General features: G+C 36.0%; 1 protein-coding gene across 1 annotated transcript in view; it reads right to left on the reverse strand.

Moving 5' to 3' along the window:
- Positions 1 to 18,721, reverse strand: part of cutlet (chromosome transmission fidelity protein 18 homolog) — a 404,162-nt gene that overhangs the window by 258,715 nt on the left and 126,726 nt on the right. Inside the window, exon 5 of the mRNA XM_090380385.1 lies at positions 15,287 to 15,454. Within this exon, the coding sequence (XP_090236511.1) occupies positions 15,287 to 15,454 (168 nt within the window). The remainder of the gene's footprint in view (positions 1 to 15,286; positions 15,455 to 18,721) is intronic.

Here is an 18,721-nt window from a genome sequence, read left to right on the forward strand (position 1 = left end):
TCATACAGTTTACATGGTTGCCAGTGTCATTGCTTCATGAAAGAAAGTACTGTATCTGTACCCCTAACAATCTGATTGTTTTACATCAGCAATTAACCCTTTTCTAATTCCTGATTTTAATATTTTCTTTATTTGTTTTAATAGTTTGTATGGATTTACAGAAATATTATGAAAGTTTCATTAGATGACTTTCTTGAAGAAATAGTGTGTCGTATTACAGTATTTTCATGTCCAATTAAAGTATTTTCTATTGCTTAAATATCTGCAATAACTTGCAAAGCTGAATAGTACAATGTAGCTGCATGTTAATTATATTTTAGCTCGTTATGTTCCTAATAATACATTTCTACGAATATTTCAATACTGTTTATTATAAATATTAACAGGAAAAAAAAAAATACAAAGTGACCTCATCAATCTCAAAAAAAGCAAATATTCTGAACAGATTAACGTAACTAACTAATGGGAAATATAAGTTACATACATCAGATATTTGTAGTGTGGTTTTCTTAAACTTGTTCTCAGGCACCAATTTTGCATTTTCTTTCTTTGATTTTTTTTTCCTTACTGTGTCCTGTTTGAAGACTGCTTTATCCCAAAGCCTTAACCAGCATAATAGGGTACGATTCACACCCAATGTAGCTGCATGTTAATTATATTTTAGCTCGTTATGTTCCTAATAATACATTTCTACGAATATTTCAATACTGTTTATTATAAATATTAACAGGAAAAAAAAAAATACAAAGTGACCTCATCAATCTCAAAAAAAGCAAATATTCTGAACAGATTAACGTAACTAACTAACGGGAAATATAAGTTACATACATCAGATATTTGTAGTGTGGTTTTCTTAAACTTGTTCTCAGGCACCAATTTTGCATTTTCTTTCTTTGATTTTTTTTTCCTTACTGTGTCCTGTTTGAAGACTGCTTTATCCCAAAGCCTTAACCAGCATAATAGGGTACGATTCACACCCTGCAACAATGATATATAATTACTAAATAATATTTAATTTACACATTTATTAATCACAAGTTTTAGGAACTTCCTTATGTGCTGTCATATAATGACTAATGTATTAAGATAACTTAACTTAATTTTCAGCACTCACCTTTTGAATGATATCCACTTGGATGTGATGTGATTATAGAAGACACATGGTTAATGTGAATAAGAACCTTATTTGTACATAATCATAGATATAAACACGATTACAATTTGGAATTTCATTATGGATTTAAAATAATTAATTAAAATAAAACCATTAAAATAGTGCAAGAAGGAGGGAATGTACATTCCATTTCACGGTTGTCAATTAAAATCATTAAGATGGGAATAGTTCTGAATGGATTAATATTAATAAACAAGCTAATAGTTGTGCATGAGCAACTTAACCCACATCATCACAACAATCATCACGATAAAGAACAAGGAACCCAAATTGTCCTCCCTTATCATAGACAATATGCGAAACAAATCTGACAGCTTTTTACTTACACAAACATAACCATAATTTTTTCATCATACAATAAATTAGGCTCCAAATTTAATTCATATAGAACAACACACAAATACACCATGCAGGATTACAATAATATCATATATTTAATTCAATACCAATCAGACTGTAAGGCCTGTTACACTGGGAGAACTACGACAAAATTGGTCCTTTGAAAATCTCTAATATGCATGCATATTACCATTTTAATAGTTTTAAATCTAATCTATCTAATACAGAGTTAACACAACATGTCCATTCCTACAATCATAACCCACTAATAGATTCAGATAACACAATAATTAAATTAGTCTAATTACAAAATTCTTCAAAATGAAGCACTAGTTACTGAATGGTTTCAATGACATATGTCATTTAACGTACTAAACACAAAACTCCCAATCAACCTTTCCCCTATTTGGAATCTAACATGCATAAAGTTTCCATAAAGAACTGCATTTCGGGAATTGACTTTTCTTCTTATTAAACCATTTGCGTTTTCTCTTCACACAATGCTAACTAATAAAAAACGAAAGTTGCTTGTGTGCAACTATTGTTTATTAATATTAATCCATTCAGAACTATTCCCATCTTAATGATTTTAATTGACAACCATGAAATGGAATGTACATTCCCTCCTTCTCGTGCATATTTTAATGGTTTTATTTTAATTAATTATTTTAAATCCTTAAATGAAATTCCAAATTGTAATCGCATTTATAGCTATGATTATGTACAAATAAGGTTCTTATTCACATTAACCATGTGTCTTCTATAATCACATCATATCCAAGCGGATCATTCAAGAGGTGAGTGCTGAAAATTAAGCTACGCTATCTTAATACATTTACACATTTATATAAATACTCTTTTTCCCTTCACAAAACTTTTACTTTACAACCAAAAAATGTCGAAATCATCAGTTGTTACCATATACAGGGAGTTCTCACTTTAACAGTTTTCGCTTTACGAGTTCACAGGTTTATGAGTTTTTTCCCCCAAGTATCAAGTATCAACAAAATTGAAAATATGAACATTTAATTGCAAAAAATGAATGTTAAACATTCATAAATACCGAATTCCAAACCATGTGCATAGTTATACAATACAGTGTACCCTGCTTTATGATATTAATCAGTTCCAGAGACACCATCGTATTTAAAATATCGTAATGTGAACCCAATAACACATTTTTTTTTTGGTAAGTAATTTCAAGATCTCATAAGTTGAAATTTTCACTGTATAACTAAATTATTTCTCTCTCTAAAATGTCATTTTTAAGGTCACGAGCGTGAACTTAAGGCCATATAAAAAGTCGTGAGTAGTTTGAAAATTGTATTAGTTACCAATTCAGTTCATTGAAATACACTACACTTTCATCATTATCATATGTTCCCGTTATAAGAATCAATTTTAAACGCCTTTCTGATATTTTTCTAAAGCACATTTCTGGAGGTCACGACCATAAAAACAATTTGCACTTTCCAGTTTATTGGGCTTTTCTGTTACTGCAAGCAATTATAAACGTGTAGTAAACTCGATCTTCTTGCATTTTCAAAAATACCGATAGCTGGAATTGTGGTTTTTTATGTTATTATGGTAAAATGTGTTTTCCCTTTACTGAAATCTTCAATCATATAAAAAACAAATAAATTTTCAGAATCTTCTCTTCATTTCTTTTTTTAAACTTCTTAAATTTGTTACTCCATGCGAATCATGTTAGTTGCAATTTGTGTGTTGCCGTTAAAAAATGCTTATGCATTCAATCGTGAATTTTATAATTGAAAGAGAAGATTATCTTGGAAACAAATGCCTCAAGAAACATTTCTGAAGAAGACAACTCCTTGGGCAACAAACCAACGACTGTCGAGCCAATAATGATTGATCAATGAGTGTGCATTTAGTCGATAATGAAGACTAAACATTCTTTAACATTTGTAAGTCGTAAATAATTTCTCTATTATTATAATTTGCTTGAATTTAAAGGCTATGTTTTCATTTCTTTCGATAAATTAGTCATTGTTTAAACATAAACTAATTAGCTAACTAATTTCATTGTTGAGAATGTAACCCCTATTTTTAACCTTATGTCTATGAGAAATAAATTCCCGCTTTATGAGTTTTCGATTTACGAGTGCGCGCTAGGAACGAATTAACTTGTAAAGTCGAGAATTACCTGTACATAATACTCATTACAAAAATTTGGTCCGCGTTTTAAGTGGAATTTTCTGCAATCAATTATCCTCAGATAATGAGGAACCTCAGTACTGTGTTATGATACAATAATTGTAAATTTCTAATAAATATAATCTTTAATATAAAAATCAAATTAATGAAAAAAAAAAATAATAATAAAATTCTTTAACTCAAAATTCTAATTCAAATGGAAAAATCTTCTGTTGTTTACATATAATCTATATCTTTTCATATACTGTACGAAATACTGAAATATGCAAATCTGGCAAACAGTTCCTTCATTTTTTTGTTCTCCATTTTATCCATCATTTTAATGATATCATTATCGTTGACATTTAAAACAATTAATGCTTTTTTTTTTTTTTTTTTTTTAACTCACTGCCATAATCAACAGAAAAGAAAATTCAGATATTTTACCATTACTGGTCACACAAGGTGAAGATTTCAGGAATGAGAAAAAAAATCTGCAAAAGTCTTCCTTTTATTTCAACGACTTGGAGGTGAACATAAATTCTAAAACAACAACTGCATTGTAATGTACAATGCAGTTGTTTTGGAATTTATAAAATCTATTTTGTAGCAGTGATTCATTTATGATGAAAAGACTAGTGGATCTGATAACCAACAATTGAGAGCTCAACAATTTTCTCATTCCTGTAGTTTTTACATTGGTACTAGGTAACATTCACTAAAGTAACTCAAAGGTAAAACAATGGATACTTTTTAGATGACTGTAATTCACTTAAGCAGCATGGTATAGCAATTTTTTCTATTTGCAATTGAAAATTTTATTTCAGAGATTGTTCATTCATTCATGACAGTATTACAAGTATTAATATACACCATAAGATATTAACATTATCATTAGTAGAGGCATACAATGCAAGAAAGCAAGCTTATGCAGCACCATCCAAAAAAAAAAAAAAAAAAAAAACTGCTCCCATTTCACCCCTCTATTCTTTCCAAATACCTGTCCAGCTCAACCTTAAATTTATTTAGGCTATCAACTTCCACAACAAAAGATGGAAGTCTGTTCCACCACTCAAATACCCTCTGGCTAAAGGCAAACTGCTGCACATCTATCCTACAACTATCTTTCCTCAATTTGAATTTATGCTCTCTCAGTTGATTATTCTGAGCAAGAGGAAGAAAACCATCAACACTGAGCATGCTCAAACCATTCAAGGCTTTATACACTTCAATCAGATCAACTCGCAGGTACCTAGTCTCCAGAAACTGTAATCTGCAAAACCTAAGCCTTTCTTCGTTCCATTCACTAATCTTGTTGCCCTTCTCTGTAATCATTCCAACAGCTCTATATCCTTCTTAAATTGAGGCCTCCTTTTCATTCTCTACCACTGTCAGTGTAGTACTACAGAGTTGATACGTTACTCTGGGGTTACTGCTTCCCATATGTAGTACATATGGGAAGTACATATGTGGTCACAAAGGAACTGGATGCAAAAATTAATTTTGATATCATATACTTGGATTTCAGGAAAGCTTTTGACACTGTTGCGCATGGAAGACTACTGTACAAATTGGAGCAGAATGGTATTAAGGGTAAGTTGCTACAATGGATAAAAGGATGGTTAAGTGGGAGAAGACAGAGGGTGGTAATCAATGGGTGCTGCTCTTCGTGGACTAATGTTATTAGTGGAGTCCCACAGGGTTCGGTGTTGGGTCCACTGTTGTTTTGTGTATTTATCAATGATATTGATGAAGGTATATCAGGCTTAATGTCGAAGTTTGCAGATGACACAAAGGTTGGCATGGTTGTTAATGACAGTAATGGCAGTGTGCTACTGCAACAGGATCTAGATAATTTGGGCAGATGGGCTAAGAAGTGGCAACTGAAGTTCAACCTTGATAAATGCAAAGTACTGCATATGGGTAGAAGTAACCCCAGAGAAACGTACCAACTGTGTGGTACTACACTTAAGGTGGTAGAAAATGAAAAAGACCTGGGAGTAATTGTGCAGTCAGATATGAAGTTTTCTGAGCAGTGCAGACAGGCTGCTAGGGCGGGTCATGAGGTTTTGTCAATGATATATAGGAATTTTGCTAGCAGGGAAAAGGGGGTGATTGTCCCTCTGTATAAGGCAATGGTCAGGCCACGCCTTGAGTACTGCGTACAGGTCTGGAGGCCTCATTTTAGGAAGGATGTAGATTTGCTTGAGCGTGTACAGAGAAGAGCAACACGATTGGTGAGGGGAATGAAGGGATTCTCTTACCAAGAGAGGCTTAAGTTCTGCAAATTGCAGTGGCTGGAGACTAGGCACCTGTGCGGTGATCTGATTGAGGTCTATAAGGCCTTGAATGGGTTGAGTACGCTAAATTCTGATGGGATCCTTCCACTTGTTCAGATTACGAACCTACGGGGACATAAGTTCAAATTAAGAAAGGACAGATGTAGAATAGATGTGCGGAAATTTGCCTTTAGCCAGCGGTTGGTTAATTGCTGGAACAAACTTCCATCTGTCGTTGTGGAAGTTGATAGGTTAGATAAATTTAAGGAGGAACTGGACAGGCATTTGGAGGGAATGGTGTGATTTTTTTTTTTTTTTTTTTTTTGGCTGATGCTGCATAAGCTCCTACACTTGCTTTTTGCATCATGTGCCACTACTACTACTACTACATTACATTTGTCATTGTTAAACTTCATTTGCCACCTCTCAGCCCATCTGCTCAACTTTTCTAGATCCTGTTGCAGCAGCGTATTGTAATTAGTGTCCTTAACAATGCTGCCAACTTTCATATCGTCTGTAAACTTGGACATGAAGCCTGATATACCATCATCAATATCATTTATAAATACAGAAAACAACAATGGACCCAAAACTGAACCCAGAGGGACTCCTCTAATAACATTAGTCCATGAGGAGCAGTGTACATTGATTACCACTCTTTCCCACTCAACGATCCCTTTATCCATAGCAGCAATTTGCCTCCAATGCCACACTGCTCCAATTTGCGCAGCAGTCTTCCATGTGCAACAGTATCAAAAGCCTTTCTAAGATCCAAGTATATAATATCAAAGTTATTTCCTGCATCGAGTTCCTTTGTGAACACATCATAGTTTCCAATCAAATTGGTCAGACAAGACTTCCCCTTTAAAAAACCATGCTGTGTCCGAGCTATAAATGAAGTCTTGTCTAGATTATCTTGCAGTGCTTCTTTAACCAGTGCCTCCATTAATTTCACTGGAACAGAAGTTAAACTAACAGGTCTATAATTACTTGTGTCGCTCTTTGTCCTCCTTTGTGAATCGGGGTCACATTTTTACTTCTCCAGTCCATGGTACTTCCCCTGAGTCCAAGGAAGCTCTCATAATTATGGCTAAGGGTTTGCTTACTTCCTATGCTGCTTCCTTTAATATAACTGGATAGATCACATCGACCCCAGGGTGCCTTTTTTATGTTTATCTTCAACAATTTCTCCTCCACTTTCCTCTCAGTTATTACAAAATCATCTAGCTCACTGCCAGAGTTTAATTCATCTCTCGCATTCCCCTCCCTGAATAACTCCTCATGTGTGTAGATGCAAAATACTCATTTAGTTTGTTAGCCACCTGAGCAGGATCATCAACAGTTGAACCATCAATATCTAGTCGATCAATATGATTCATCCCTTTCCTTACAGAGTTTACATAGGTAAAGAACTCTGCTGTTTTTCTTTGCATCCTTTGCCAAAGATTTCTCATAATCTGCCTTTACCTGCCTAATCTCCTTTGTAACTTGGTTTCAGACCAGCTTATATCTATCATAGGCTTCCATGTCACCCATTAATTTATATGTATCCCATGCATTTTTCTTCTCTGCCATATGTCTCATTAGTTCATCTGACATCCATTTAGGCCTAAACCTTGAACAATATTTCTTAGTTGGTATATAAAGCCTAGTAGCTTCCAAGATTGATTCTTTGAATGCCTCCCATTTTGAATTTTCTGTTGGTAACATCATCAGTTGATCCCACCGTATAGAATTTAAATACTGTCTCAAACCACCGTAGTCGCCTTTACGAAAGCAAAAACCCTTTCCTTTACCCCTGATGGCAGTTACCTCTTTGAGTAAATCCCAACTCAACACACTGTGATCACTGCCACCTAGTGGTTCCTTTATCTGCAGATTCTTAATGCATGAAGAATCACTACTGATAATCAGTTCAAGAGTATTACTCCCTCTAGTTGCCTCCCGAACATGCTGATGCCCATCATAAGACTCTCTGATTTACTTACCCACTCTATTTCCCTTTACAATTTTTTTATTATACTCAGAGTCATTAGGCCTATAACACGCTACTACTCTCAATTTTTATCTCCCAGTGCTTATGTCACACCAAACTGACTCGACACTGCACTGTCCAGTGATGTCGACTGGCTTCACTTCCTTGGATTTTATGTGTTTCTTAACTAATAGCATAACTCCTCCCTTCCTATCCTGTCTATCCTTCTTGTACACATTGTACTCCCCAAATTCCAGGTCTGCATTCTTTATATCTGTGTGACACCACGTTTCTGATATCCCAACAATACCTGCCTTTGATGTTTTGACCAACACCTCAAATTTATAAACAAACTCCTAGCATTCATGTATATGCAAGTATACATGCACCTGTTCCTATTCTTAGCTACCCTAACACAACCCATGTGTTTACTTGTACCGCAATGACTCCCAGCAGGCTGTGAAATACCCTTCATCTTGTTTTCCAGGCTGCTGCTCATTCCAATAGAAGCAGTGCAAGAATCACTTTCACCTCTGCCAGCGACTACTGTTAATCTATTAGTCCGTATAACCCCCAAGTTAGCAGTTTTCCGACCCACCTAACAGTGCCTCGACAGCATCAGCAAATATTCTTGCACCATTTCTATTTAAGTGTATCCAATTCCTGTAGACGCAGTGTCTCCTGTTAACAAGTACAGACGAGGCTGAAAAAAATTCTACCCCTTGAGCCTTGCACAATCTTTCTAGGGCCAAACTGGTTGACAAGGCTCTCGATCATATACTCACTCGTATCGTGTCTGGGCAGAATTGCAGACATTTTCGAATTCAACCCTAATTCATGGCTTTTTTTCAACAGTGACTTGTGCTTGTGAAGTAATTCCGCTGGTCTCCTACTCTTAATATCATTAGTGCCAATGTGTACAACAATATCACCTTTGGTGCCCTTAAAAGATGATATCTGCTCTACAACGTCATCAACCTTTGTCCCCTGGAAGATGTACCCTGGGTCCTGTTCCACCTATCCTTTTTACATACTATGTTCCCCGTTTCCCAGACAATAGAGTTACTGATAACTTCTAGTTCCTGTGGGACCAGCACATTCTGCTTTGGGGGGTTGCCGCTGTGTTGTGTGATGATTAAGTGCAAGCTCTAAGAAGCTAGACTTTTGCTGTATCAGCTGGGGTGGGCATTGTTTATACAACCTGTATCCCTCTTACCTTATCACTAGGCCTATAACCCAGAAGATAATAATTTGCCCCACTGGAGAATTACCTGAAGATCGGTATTTAAGGAATTGGTAGCAGATTTTCGAGAAGTTGAAGCTGATTGAGCAGGACAAGGTTTCTCAAAATGGAAAGTGGAATGCAATGTGCTATCATCGGCAAAACTATGGATAGGATTTCCAGTCAATGGAAGAAGGTCATTGATACAGAAGAGGAAAAGAGTGGGGGAAAGAACTGAACCTTGGGGGACACTGGCATTAGTGGAGAAGTTAGAAGACAGAGAGCCATCTACCATCACCCTCAGTGAGCGATCACAGAGAAAACTGGATAACCAATTACTAAAAACAGTTGGAAAACCATAAGATGGAAGCTTATTTAGAAGACCTTTACGCCAAACACGATCAAAAGCCTTTGAGATGTCAAGAGCAACTGCTTGTGTTTCACCGAACTTTTCCATTGAATTTATCCATAAATGGGTAACATAAAGCCAGAGCATCACCAGTGGATCGACACTAAGGTTAGAAGTAATTGCAATGGGACGATAATTGGATGGGAGGGATTTGTCACCCTTTTTAGGAACTGGCTGGATATGAGCAAATTTCCAAGCAGAAGGAAAAACACCTTTGGAATAAGAAAGTGAAAAACGGTGGCAAAGAATAGGAGTAAGTTCAGGAGCACAGGTTTTGAGAACAAGTGGAGAAATACCATCAGGACCTGGAGCTTTCTTAGCATCAAGATTCATCAAAATCCTTCTGATATCCTTTTGACGGAAGACCACAGGAGGCATTGAATGGAGCGTGTTGGGAATGGTGGGAGGTGTTTTACCAAGATCATTAATACATGAGCTTGAAAAAAAATGGGATGCTAGCAGGTCAGCTTTATCCTTGGCTGAAGTGACAACAGAACCATCTGGTTTGGACAGAGGTGGGAGCAGAGATGGGCAAAAGTTGCAGCCAATAGCTTTGGCAAGAGACCAGAATGCTCGGCTACCATTAGGGCAAGAAACAAGTTTTCTACTCTTAGCCTGTTCAAACTCTAGTTTGGACTGATTAATAACTGCTTTACAATTGTTGCGAGCTTTGGTGTAGGCAGAAAATGAAACTGAAGAATTTGAAACAAGCCAATTAGGATATGCAACATTCTTCTCTTGAACAACCTTAGCACATTTATTGGAAAACCAAGGTTTAGATAAAGGACGAGATTTTAAAGTGGAGTGTGGGATAAAGGATTCCATTCCTGCAAGAATAATTTCACTGACAAGATCTGAGCAAACGGTGACATCAGAAGATTTGAAACAGTAATCCGACCAAGGAAAAGAAGAAAAGAAGTCTCGCAAGTCATCCCATTTTGCATTCTTGTAATGCCAAACAACACGAGGTTGGGAATAGCCATGAGATAAAGGTTCCATTGGATAAGAGACAATCACCAAGTGGTGATCTGAAGTTCCTAAAGGACCTCTCACTTCGAATGTGTACTTAGAAGAGTTGTTTGTGAGAAAAAGATCAAGCGTATTGGCTGTATGATTAGGATTATCCGGTATTCATGTAGGTAAATGAACAATCTGTGCTAGGTCATTAGTAATTGCAAAAGCCTCAGCATCACGATGTAAGAAGTGCAAGGAAATCGGGCGACAACTCAGTGTTGTTATGGGCCTTTCTGAGAGCTTGAAGGACAGGGTGGATGCCCTCGAAGGAAATAAATTGAGGGGCCCATCAAGCTCTCAGCCGCCCACATCAATGCCAGAGCTTGCACTTGGTCATCAGGCAACACAGAGGCAGCCCCCTATGGCAGAATGCGCTGGTCGCACAGGAACTAGTAGTTGTTGGTGACTCTATTGTCAGGGAAGCGAGGAACATGCTTTGCAAAAAGGATAGGTGGAATAGGACCAGGGTATGTCTGCCAGGGGCAAAGGTTGATGACGTTGTAGAGCGGATATCATCTTTTAAGGGCACAAAAGGTGATATAGTTGTACACATTGGCACTAATGATATTAAGAGTAGGAGACCGGCGGAATTACTTAGCAAGTACAGGTCACTGTTGAAAAAAAGCCGTGAATTAGGGTTGAATTTGAAAGTGTCTGCAATTCTGCCCAGACACGACAGGAGCGAGTATATGATGAGAGCGTTGTCGATCAATTCGGCCCTGGAGGGATTGTGCAAGGCTCAAGGGGTAGAATTTTTTTCAGCCAGGACTGTACTTGTTAACAGGAGAGATTGCTTCTACAGGGATGGGATACACTTAAATAGAAAGGGTGCAAGAATTTTTGCTGATGCTGTCAAAGCAGAGTTAGGTGGGTCGGAAAACTGCTAGTTGGGAGGGGATACAAGGACTAATAGATTAACAGTAGCCACTGGCAGAGGTGGAAGTGATTCTTGCACTGCTTCTATTGAAATGAGCAGAAGCCTGAAAAACAAGATGCGGGATATTTCAGAGACTGCTGGGAGTCATTGCGGTACAAGTAAACACATGGGTTGTGTTAGGGTAGCCAAGAATAGAAACAGGTGCATGTATACCTGCATGTACACCAATGCTAGGAGTTTGGTAAATAAATTTGATGAATTCGAGGTATTGCTCAAAACATCAAAGGCAGATATTGTTGGGATATCAGAGATGTGGTGTCACACAGATATAAGGAATGCGGAATTGGAATTTGGGGAATACAATGTGTATAGAAAGGATAGACAGGACAGGACGGGAGGAGGGGTTATGCTATTAGTTAAGAAACACAAAGTCCAGGGAAGTGAAGCCAGTCGACATCGATGGACAGGGCAGTGTCGAGTCAGTTTGGTGTGACATAAGCATAGGGAAATCAAAATTGAGAGTAGGAGTGTGCTATAGGCCTAATGACTCTGATGAGTATAATAAGATATTGTACAGGGAAATAGAGTGGGCCAGTAAATCAGAGAGTCTTATAATGGGGGATTTTAATTTCCCAGATATTGACTGGAATTTGTGGTTTGGTCACTCGCACACTAGCAAGGCTTTTGTGAATTTATTGGATGATTGTTTTCTACATCAGCATGTTCGTGAGGCAACAAGAGGGAGCAATACTCTTGATCTGATTATCAGTAGTGATTCTTCATGCATTAAGAATCTGCAGATAAATGAACCACTAGGTGCCAGTGATCACAGTGTGTTGAAGTGGGATTTACTCAAGGAGGTAACTACCATCAGAGGTAAAGGGAAGGGTTTTTGTTTTCGTAAAGGCGACTATGATGGTCTGAGACAGTACTTAAATTCTATACAGTGGGACCAACTGATGATGTTACCAACAGCAAACTCAAAATGGGAAGCATTCAAGGAACTAATCTTGGAGGCTACCAGGCTTTACATACCAACTAAGAAATATTGTTCAAGGTTTAGGCCTAAATGGTTGTCAGATGAACTAATGAGACATGTGGCAGAGAAGAAAAATGCATGGGATACATACAAATTAATGGGTGACGTGGAAGCCTATGATAGATATAAGTTGGTCTGTAACCAAGTCACAAAGGAGATTAGGCAATCAAAGGCAGACTACGAAAAATCCTTGGCAAAGGATGCAAAGAAAAACAGAAAAGAGTTCTTTACCTATTTAAACTCAAGAAGGAAACTGATGAATCAGATTGGTCCACTGGATATTGATGGTTCAACGGTTGAGGATCCTGCTCAAGTGGCTAACAATCTAAACGAGTATTTTGCCTCTACATTCACGCATGAGGAGTTATTCAGGAAGGAGAATGATGTAGGTAAAGTAAACATTGGCAGTGAGCTGGATGATTTTGTAATAACTGAGAGGAAAGTGGAGGAGAGATTGTTGAGGATAAACATAAAAAAGGCACCTGGGGTGGATGGGATCTATCCAGTTATATTAAAGGAGGCAGCAAAGGAAGTAAGCAAACCCCTAGCCATAATTACGAGAGCTTCTTTGGACTCAAGGGAGGTACCCATAGACTGGAGATGTGCAAATGTAACCCCAATTCACAAAGGAGGATCAAAGGCTGACACAAGTAATTATAGACCTGTTAGTTAAACTTCTGTTCCAGGTAAATTAATGGAGGCATTGGTTAAAGAAGCACTGCAGGATCATCTAGACAAGAATCCAGTTATAGCTCAGACGCAGCATGGTTTTGTTAAGGGCAGGTCTTGCCTGACCAATTTGATTGGATACTATGATGCAGTCACAAAAGAACTGGATGCAGGGAATAACTTTGATATTATATATTTGGATCTTAGAAAGGCTTTTGATACTGTTGCACATGGAAGACTGCTGCACAAATTGAAGCAGTGTGGCATTGGAGGCAAATTGCTGCTATGGATAAGGGGATGGTTGAGTGGCAGAAGACAGAGAGTGGTAATCAATGGACACTGCTCAACGTGGACTAATGTTATTAGTGGAATTCCTCAGGGTTCAGTGTTGGGTCCGTTGTTGTTTTCGGTGTTTACGAATGATATTGATGATGGGATATCAAGTTTAATGTCCAAGTTTGCAGATGATACAAAGGTTGGCAGGGTTGTTAAGGACACCACTGACGCTATGCTGCTGCAACAGGATCTGGAAAGGTTGAACAGATGGGCTGAGAGGTGGCAAATGAAGTTTAACATTGACAAATGTAAAGTACTACACATGGGGAAACAGCAACCCTAGAGCAACGTATCAACTCTGTGGTACTACACTGACAGTGGTAGAAAATGAAAAGGACCTGGGGGTAATTGTGCAGGCAGATATGAAGTTCTCTGAGCAGTGCAGACGAGCTGCAAGAGTAGCTCATGGTGTCTTGTCAATGATATACAGGAATTTTTCTAGCAGGGATAAGGAGGTGATTATTCCCTTGTATAAGGCAATGGTTAGGCTACATCTTGAGTACTGTATACAGGTCTGGAGGCCTCATTTCAAGAAGGATGTAGAGCTGCTGGAACGGGTGCAGAGAAGGGCAACAAGATTAGTGAATAGAACAAAGGGTTGCTCTTAAAATTACAGAGTCTGGAGACTAGGCACCGGCGAGGTGATCTGATAGAGGTGTATAAGGCTTTGAATGGTTTGAGCATGCTCAATGCCAATGGGATTCTTCATCTTGCTCAGAATAATCAGCTCAGAGGGCATAAATTCAAATTGAGGAAGGACGGATGTCGGATAGATGTGCGGAAATTTGCCTTTGGCCAGCGGGTGGTTGGTTGGTGGAACCAACTTCCATCACTTGTTGTTGAAGTTGATAGCCTAAACAAATTTAAGGCTCAACTGGACAGGTATTTCGAGCGAACGGAGGGGTGAAATGGGAGTGGTGTGTTTTTTTTTTTTTTTTTTGGCTGATGCCGAATAAGCTTGCTTTCTTGCATCATATGCCTCTACTAATGCTACTAATGCTAATAAAGTGACTAGAAAATGGAAGCCAGCTGGAGTTGTGAACATTAAAATCACCAAGGAGGATTGGTCCACATGAGAAAAGATTACAAAGATGTAGGTTACAGAGACTGGGAACAATGAATCTGGGGGGGGGGGGGTATATAAGGCACTGAAGGAGAGGGTGACAAATTGAACAGTAGTGCAATTTTCACATTCAAATGGGACATAAGGTGCAGGAGTCTAAAAATATAAACTACTAGGGGAAACTAACAGACTAGACCAAGGAAGTTTACATTTGTTTAGTTGTATTGTAAACCATTTGGATAAACTGTCTTCCTGGGTGGCTAAGGTTGACAGTCTGGCGCACAGTCAGTTTAAGGAGGAGCTGGATTAGTACCTTTTGGCAGTGGGAAGCATATGACCAAAGAGATGCAGGTTGAACAGACATCTTTTTTTTCTGGCTGATTCCACAAAAACCTAACTTTCTTGCATCTTTTGGCCTTCACTAATGCTAATTCACAAAGGGTTATCCATTGTTTGAATCTCATGCATTAATTCTGTCAAGACACATACAAGAAAAGCATCAAGCTATGTTTTTTTTATTTTTTATGTCAATGTAAGCATTCACTTAGTATATTCAAAATTAATTATAATGCACAGTGAATATAGTTATGTAAAACAAATGGCATGTTTCCTTACATATATCATTCTAAGATTTCTTAATTTTTGAGTGACCTACCTAAATTATCTTCAAGAGTTCAATAACCTAGCAAGTAGTTAATAAAAAAAAGTTAATAGAATTATGTTCTATTCGTAATACCTCATCACTGAGCAATTCCATATAGTGCTTGGGACGATAAGTATCTACCCAAAGATCTGCATGTGCTTCTGTTTTGTTGGCACTGACAGTTGTTCCCTCAGATGACTTTTCTCTTTCAGGTTCTTCTTCTGTACTAAAATCATGTCTTTGTAAAAGCTTTTGTTCACGCTGAAAAAAATAAACTATTTTTAAACTGAGTAAAATAAATAAGACTGTCTTTTTATTTGCTATTCACAGAATTTTATCTGAAAACAACACAGATGAACAAATTTCAAAAAATAAAAATTAACCATCAAGTAGCAAAATATTTATTTTACAATTCACATCAGAGACTTCATTAGCAATTAACTATAAATACAGATTTGTTGCAAAAAAAGTAACTTTCAAAATTTTTGTTTTCTTATTTATACTGTGTAAGTCAACAGTAACATAACACATGTACATTTTTAAGAATAAAGGAGCAGCTTCCCTATCTACTATCCAACTGTTACATTCACACTTACTCTCATATTTGTCGTCTTGTGTCTTTTTGTCAGGTAAATTATTAGCACTAGTAGAGGCATGTGATGCAAGAAAGCAAGCTTATATAGCATCAGCCAAAAAAAAAAAAAATACTTTCCATTTCACCCATTCATTCACTCCAGAAGTTTGTCTAGTTTCTTATCTTATCTTCCTTTGAGGATTAGGCAATCCGCCTGTTCCGATCTCGAAGAGGTATGCCCATCTTTTCTTTGGTCTTCCTCTGTCTCTTTTTCCTTTTGCTCTATATGTATAAGCTAATTTAGGGAATCTATTACCTTCCATTCTTTCTACATGTTCTTTCCATCTTTGTCTATATTCTATAATTTTTCCATTAATTGAGTAAATCTTTAATTCCTTTCTAATATTTACGTTTGGTATTTTATCTAATTTTGTACATCCTTTTAACATATCTTAAAATTTTCATTTCTGCAGCTTGTATTCTATTAACGTCTCTTTGTTTCGGTATCCAGGTTTCAGAACCATAAAGAAGTGTTGGTATTGCCATTACTTGGTAAAATTTCAATTGTGTTTCTTTCCTTGTTTTCTTAGCCAGAGTTCCTTTTATTGTTCCTCATATATTTTGAAATTCTGCCAATTTCTGGTTCATATCTTCTTCGACATCATATGTTATATCACATCCTAGATATTTAAAATGTTTTACTTGTTCTAATATTTTATTGTCTATAACTATTTTTGTTCTCACCGTATTTTTCCCTTTAAAAGCCATTGTTTTAGTTTACATCATTGATATTTTAACTTTATATTCTTCTGTTATTTGGTTTAATTTAAATACTGCTCTTTGTAAATTATCTTCACTATCTTGAATAATTACTTGATCATCTGCAAATAACAGTGTATTAATCCTATTCTTTGTATTTAAATATATACCTGTATTAATTTCTTCTTTCCATTTACATATATCCTCAATATATATGTTAAACGGAATTGGTGACAAGCTACATCCCTGTCTTAACTCCTTGATTTATTATACCTTCTTCTGTTAATTTATTACCTATATCAATTACTATTTTTGTTCCTTGATATAAACTCTGTATTATTTTTGTAAGATGCTTTGGGTATCCTTTATTACTCAATATGTCCCATAGTTTTTGTCAGTTTACTCGATCAAATGCTTTTTCATAATCTATAAATGCTAAATGCGTTTCTAAATTAAACTCTTTTCGTTTTTCTATTTGTTTTAATATAAATATATTATCTGTACATGATCTTCCTCTTCTGAATCCTGCCTGTTCTTCTATTAATATTTCATCAGAGATAATTTTAATTCTATTATTTTGCTATACATTTTATATACTGTATTTAGTATGCTAATCCCTCTATAATTTGTATAATTTCTATTTTTTTTTTTAAATATTGAAATAATTTTTGCTATCTTCCATTCTTCTGGTATTTTATATTGTTCCCAACATTTATTAAATAAATTTAGTATCCTGTTTTTTAAAAAACTTCCTCCATACTTGGTCAGTTCTGCATTTATACCATCCATTCCTACTGCTTTCCTATTTTTTGTAGCTTTCAATGTCTTTTCCAATTCTTCCTTCATTATCGGATCTATGTCACTAACTGGGTCTAACTGTATCTCTTCCGTTTGATATGTTGGGTCTTTGCACAATTCTTCATAATGTTTTTTTTCCATTGTTCTTTGTTTATTATATTTATTCTTGAAGTGTCTTTCTCTGTGCTATTCAAGTGTTTCATCATTTTATATGCCAAATTTTGTCTTCCATGAACAGCATGTTCTATTGTGCTTATAAATCTATCCCATGACTCTGCTTTAGTCTTCCTTATTATATCTTCAGTTTTATTGTGTTCTTGTTTATATATTTCTTCATTCTTACTTGTCCTGTTTTGTATGTATTTAAGATATTTATCTTGTACTGCTTTAGTATTTCTTCATTCCATATCTTTATCCCCCCTTATACCTTTTCCTGAATTGTCCTAGTGTCTCTTTTGCTATCTTTTGAATTATATTTCATATATTATTCCATTCTTCTTCTTTTTGTTCTCTCTCTCTCTCTCTCTCTCTCTCTCTCTCTCTCTCCCCCCGTCGTTTTACTTTAATCATCTTTAATCCTTTTTTCACATAAATTTGTATACTTTCTTCTTGAAGTAGATATACTTTATAACCCAACTCCTCCTTCCCCTGTTTAATAGCTTTTCTCTTCTTCCATTTAGCCCATAACTCTATTTTTGAAGCCACTAAAAAATTATCTGAATTAATAATATCATATCCCCTAAACACCCTAGTATCTCGACATTGTTTTGCTAATTTTTGATTTACTATTACATAGTCTATTATTGAATGTGTACCTCTTGCCGACAATGTATATTTATGTATATCACATTTTCTAAAAAATGTATTTGTTATCTTTAAATTATTAAATGTTGCAAAATCTCTTAATTTATATCCATTTCCATTTACTTAATTTTCTCCATAACATCCCATAATATTTTTTATTGACTTATTCCCTACCTGAGCATTATAATCTCCCAAAATAACTACATGGTCCTTTTTAATATTCTTATCTAGTTCGTTTTGTAACTCTAAATAAAATTTATCTGTTTCTTCCTCTTTTCCATCTTCTGGAGCATAAATTCCAATTATACATAAATAACCTCTGTCTAATTTAAATCTTACTGTTATTATTCTATTATTTATAAATGTGTAGCTCTGTATTTTGGTTTTCCATTTCCGATCTATTAATATTGCTACCCCTCCACTAGCTCTTTCCTTTTGATCTACTCCACTGTACATCATTATATAAGTATCATAATCTTTTGTACCTTTTAATTTTTTTCTTTGTTTCTGCTATTACTGCTATATTTACTTTCTTTTGTTTTAAATGTTTAGGTAGATTGACTTCTTTATATCCTAATCCTCCTCCTCTTATG

The sequence above is a fragment of the Mastigoproctus giganteus genome, chromosome 8, assembly GCF_048544385.1.
Source record: "Mastigoproctus giganteus isolate SK-2022 chromosome 8, ASM4854438v1, whole genome shotgun sequence".
In the NCBI taxonomy this organism is placed as follows: Eukaryota; Metazoa; Arthropoda; class Arachnida; order Uropygi; family Thelyphonidae; genus Mastigoproctus; species Mastigoproctus giganteus.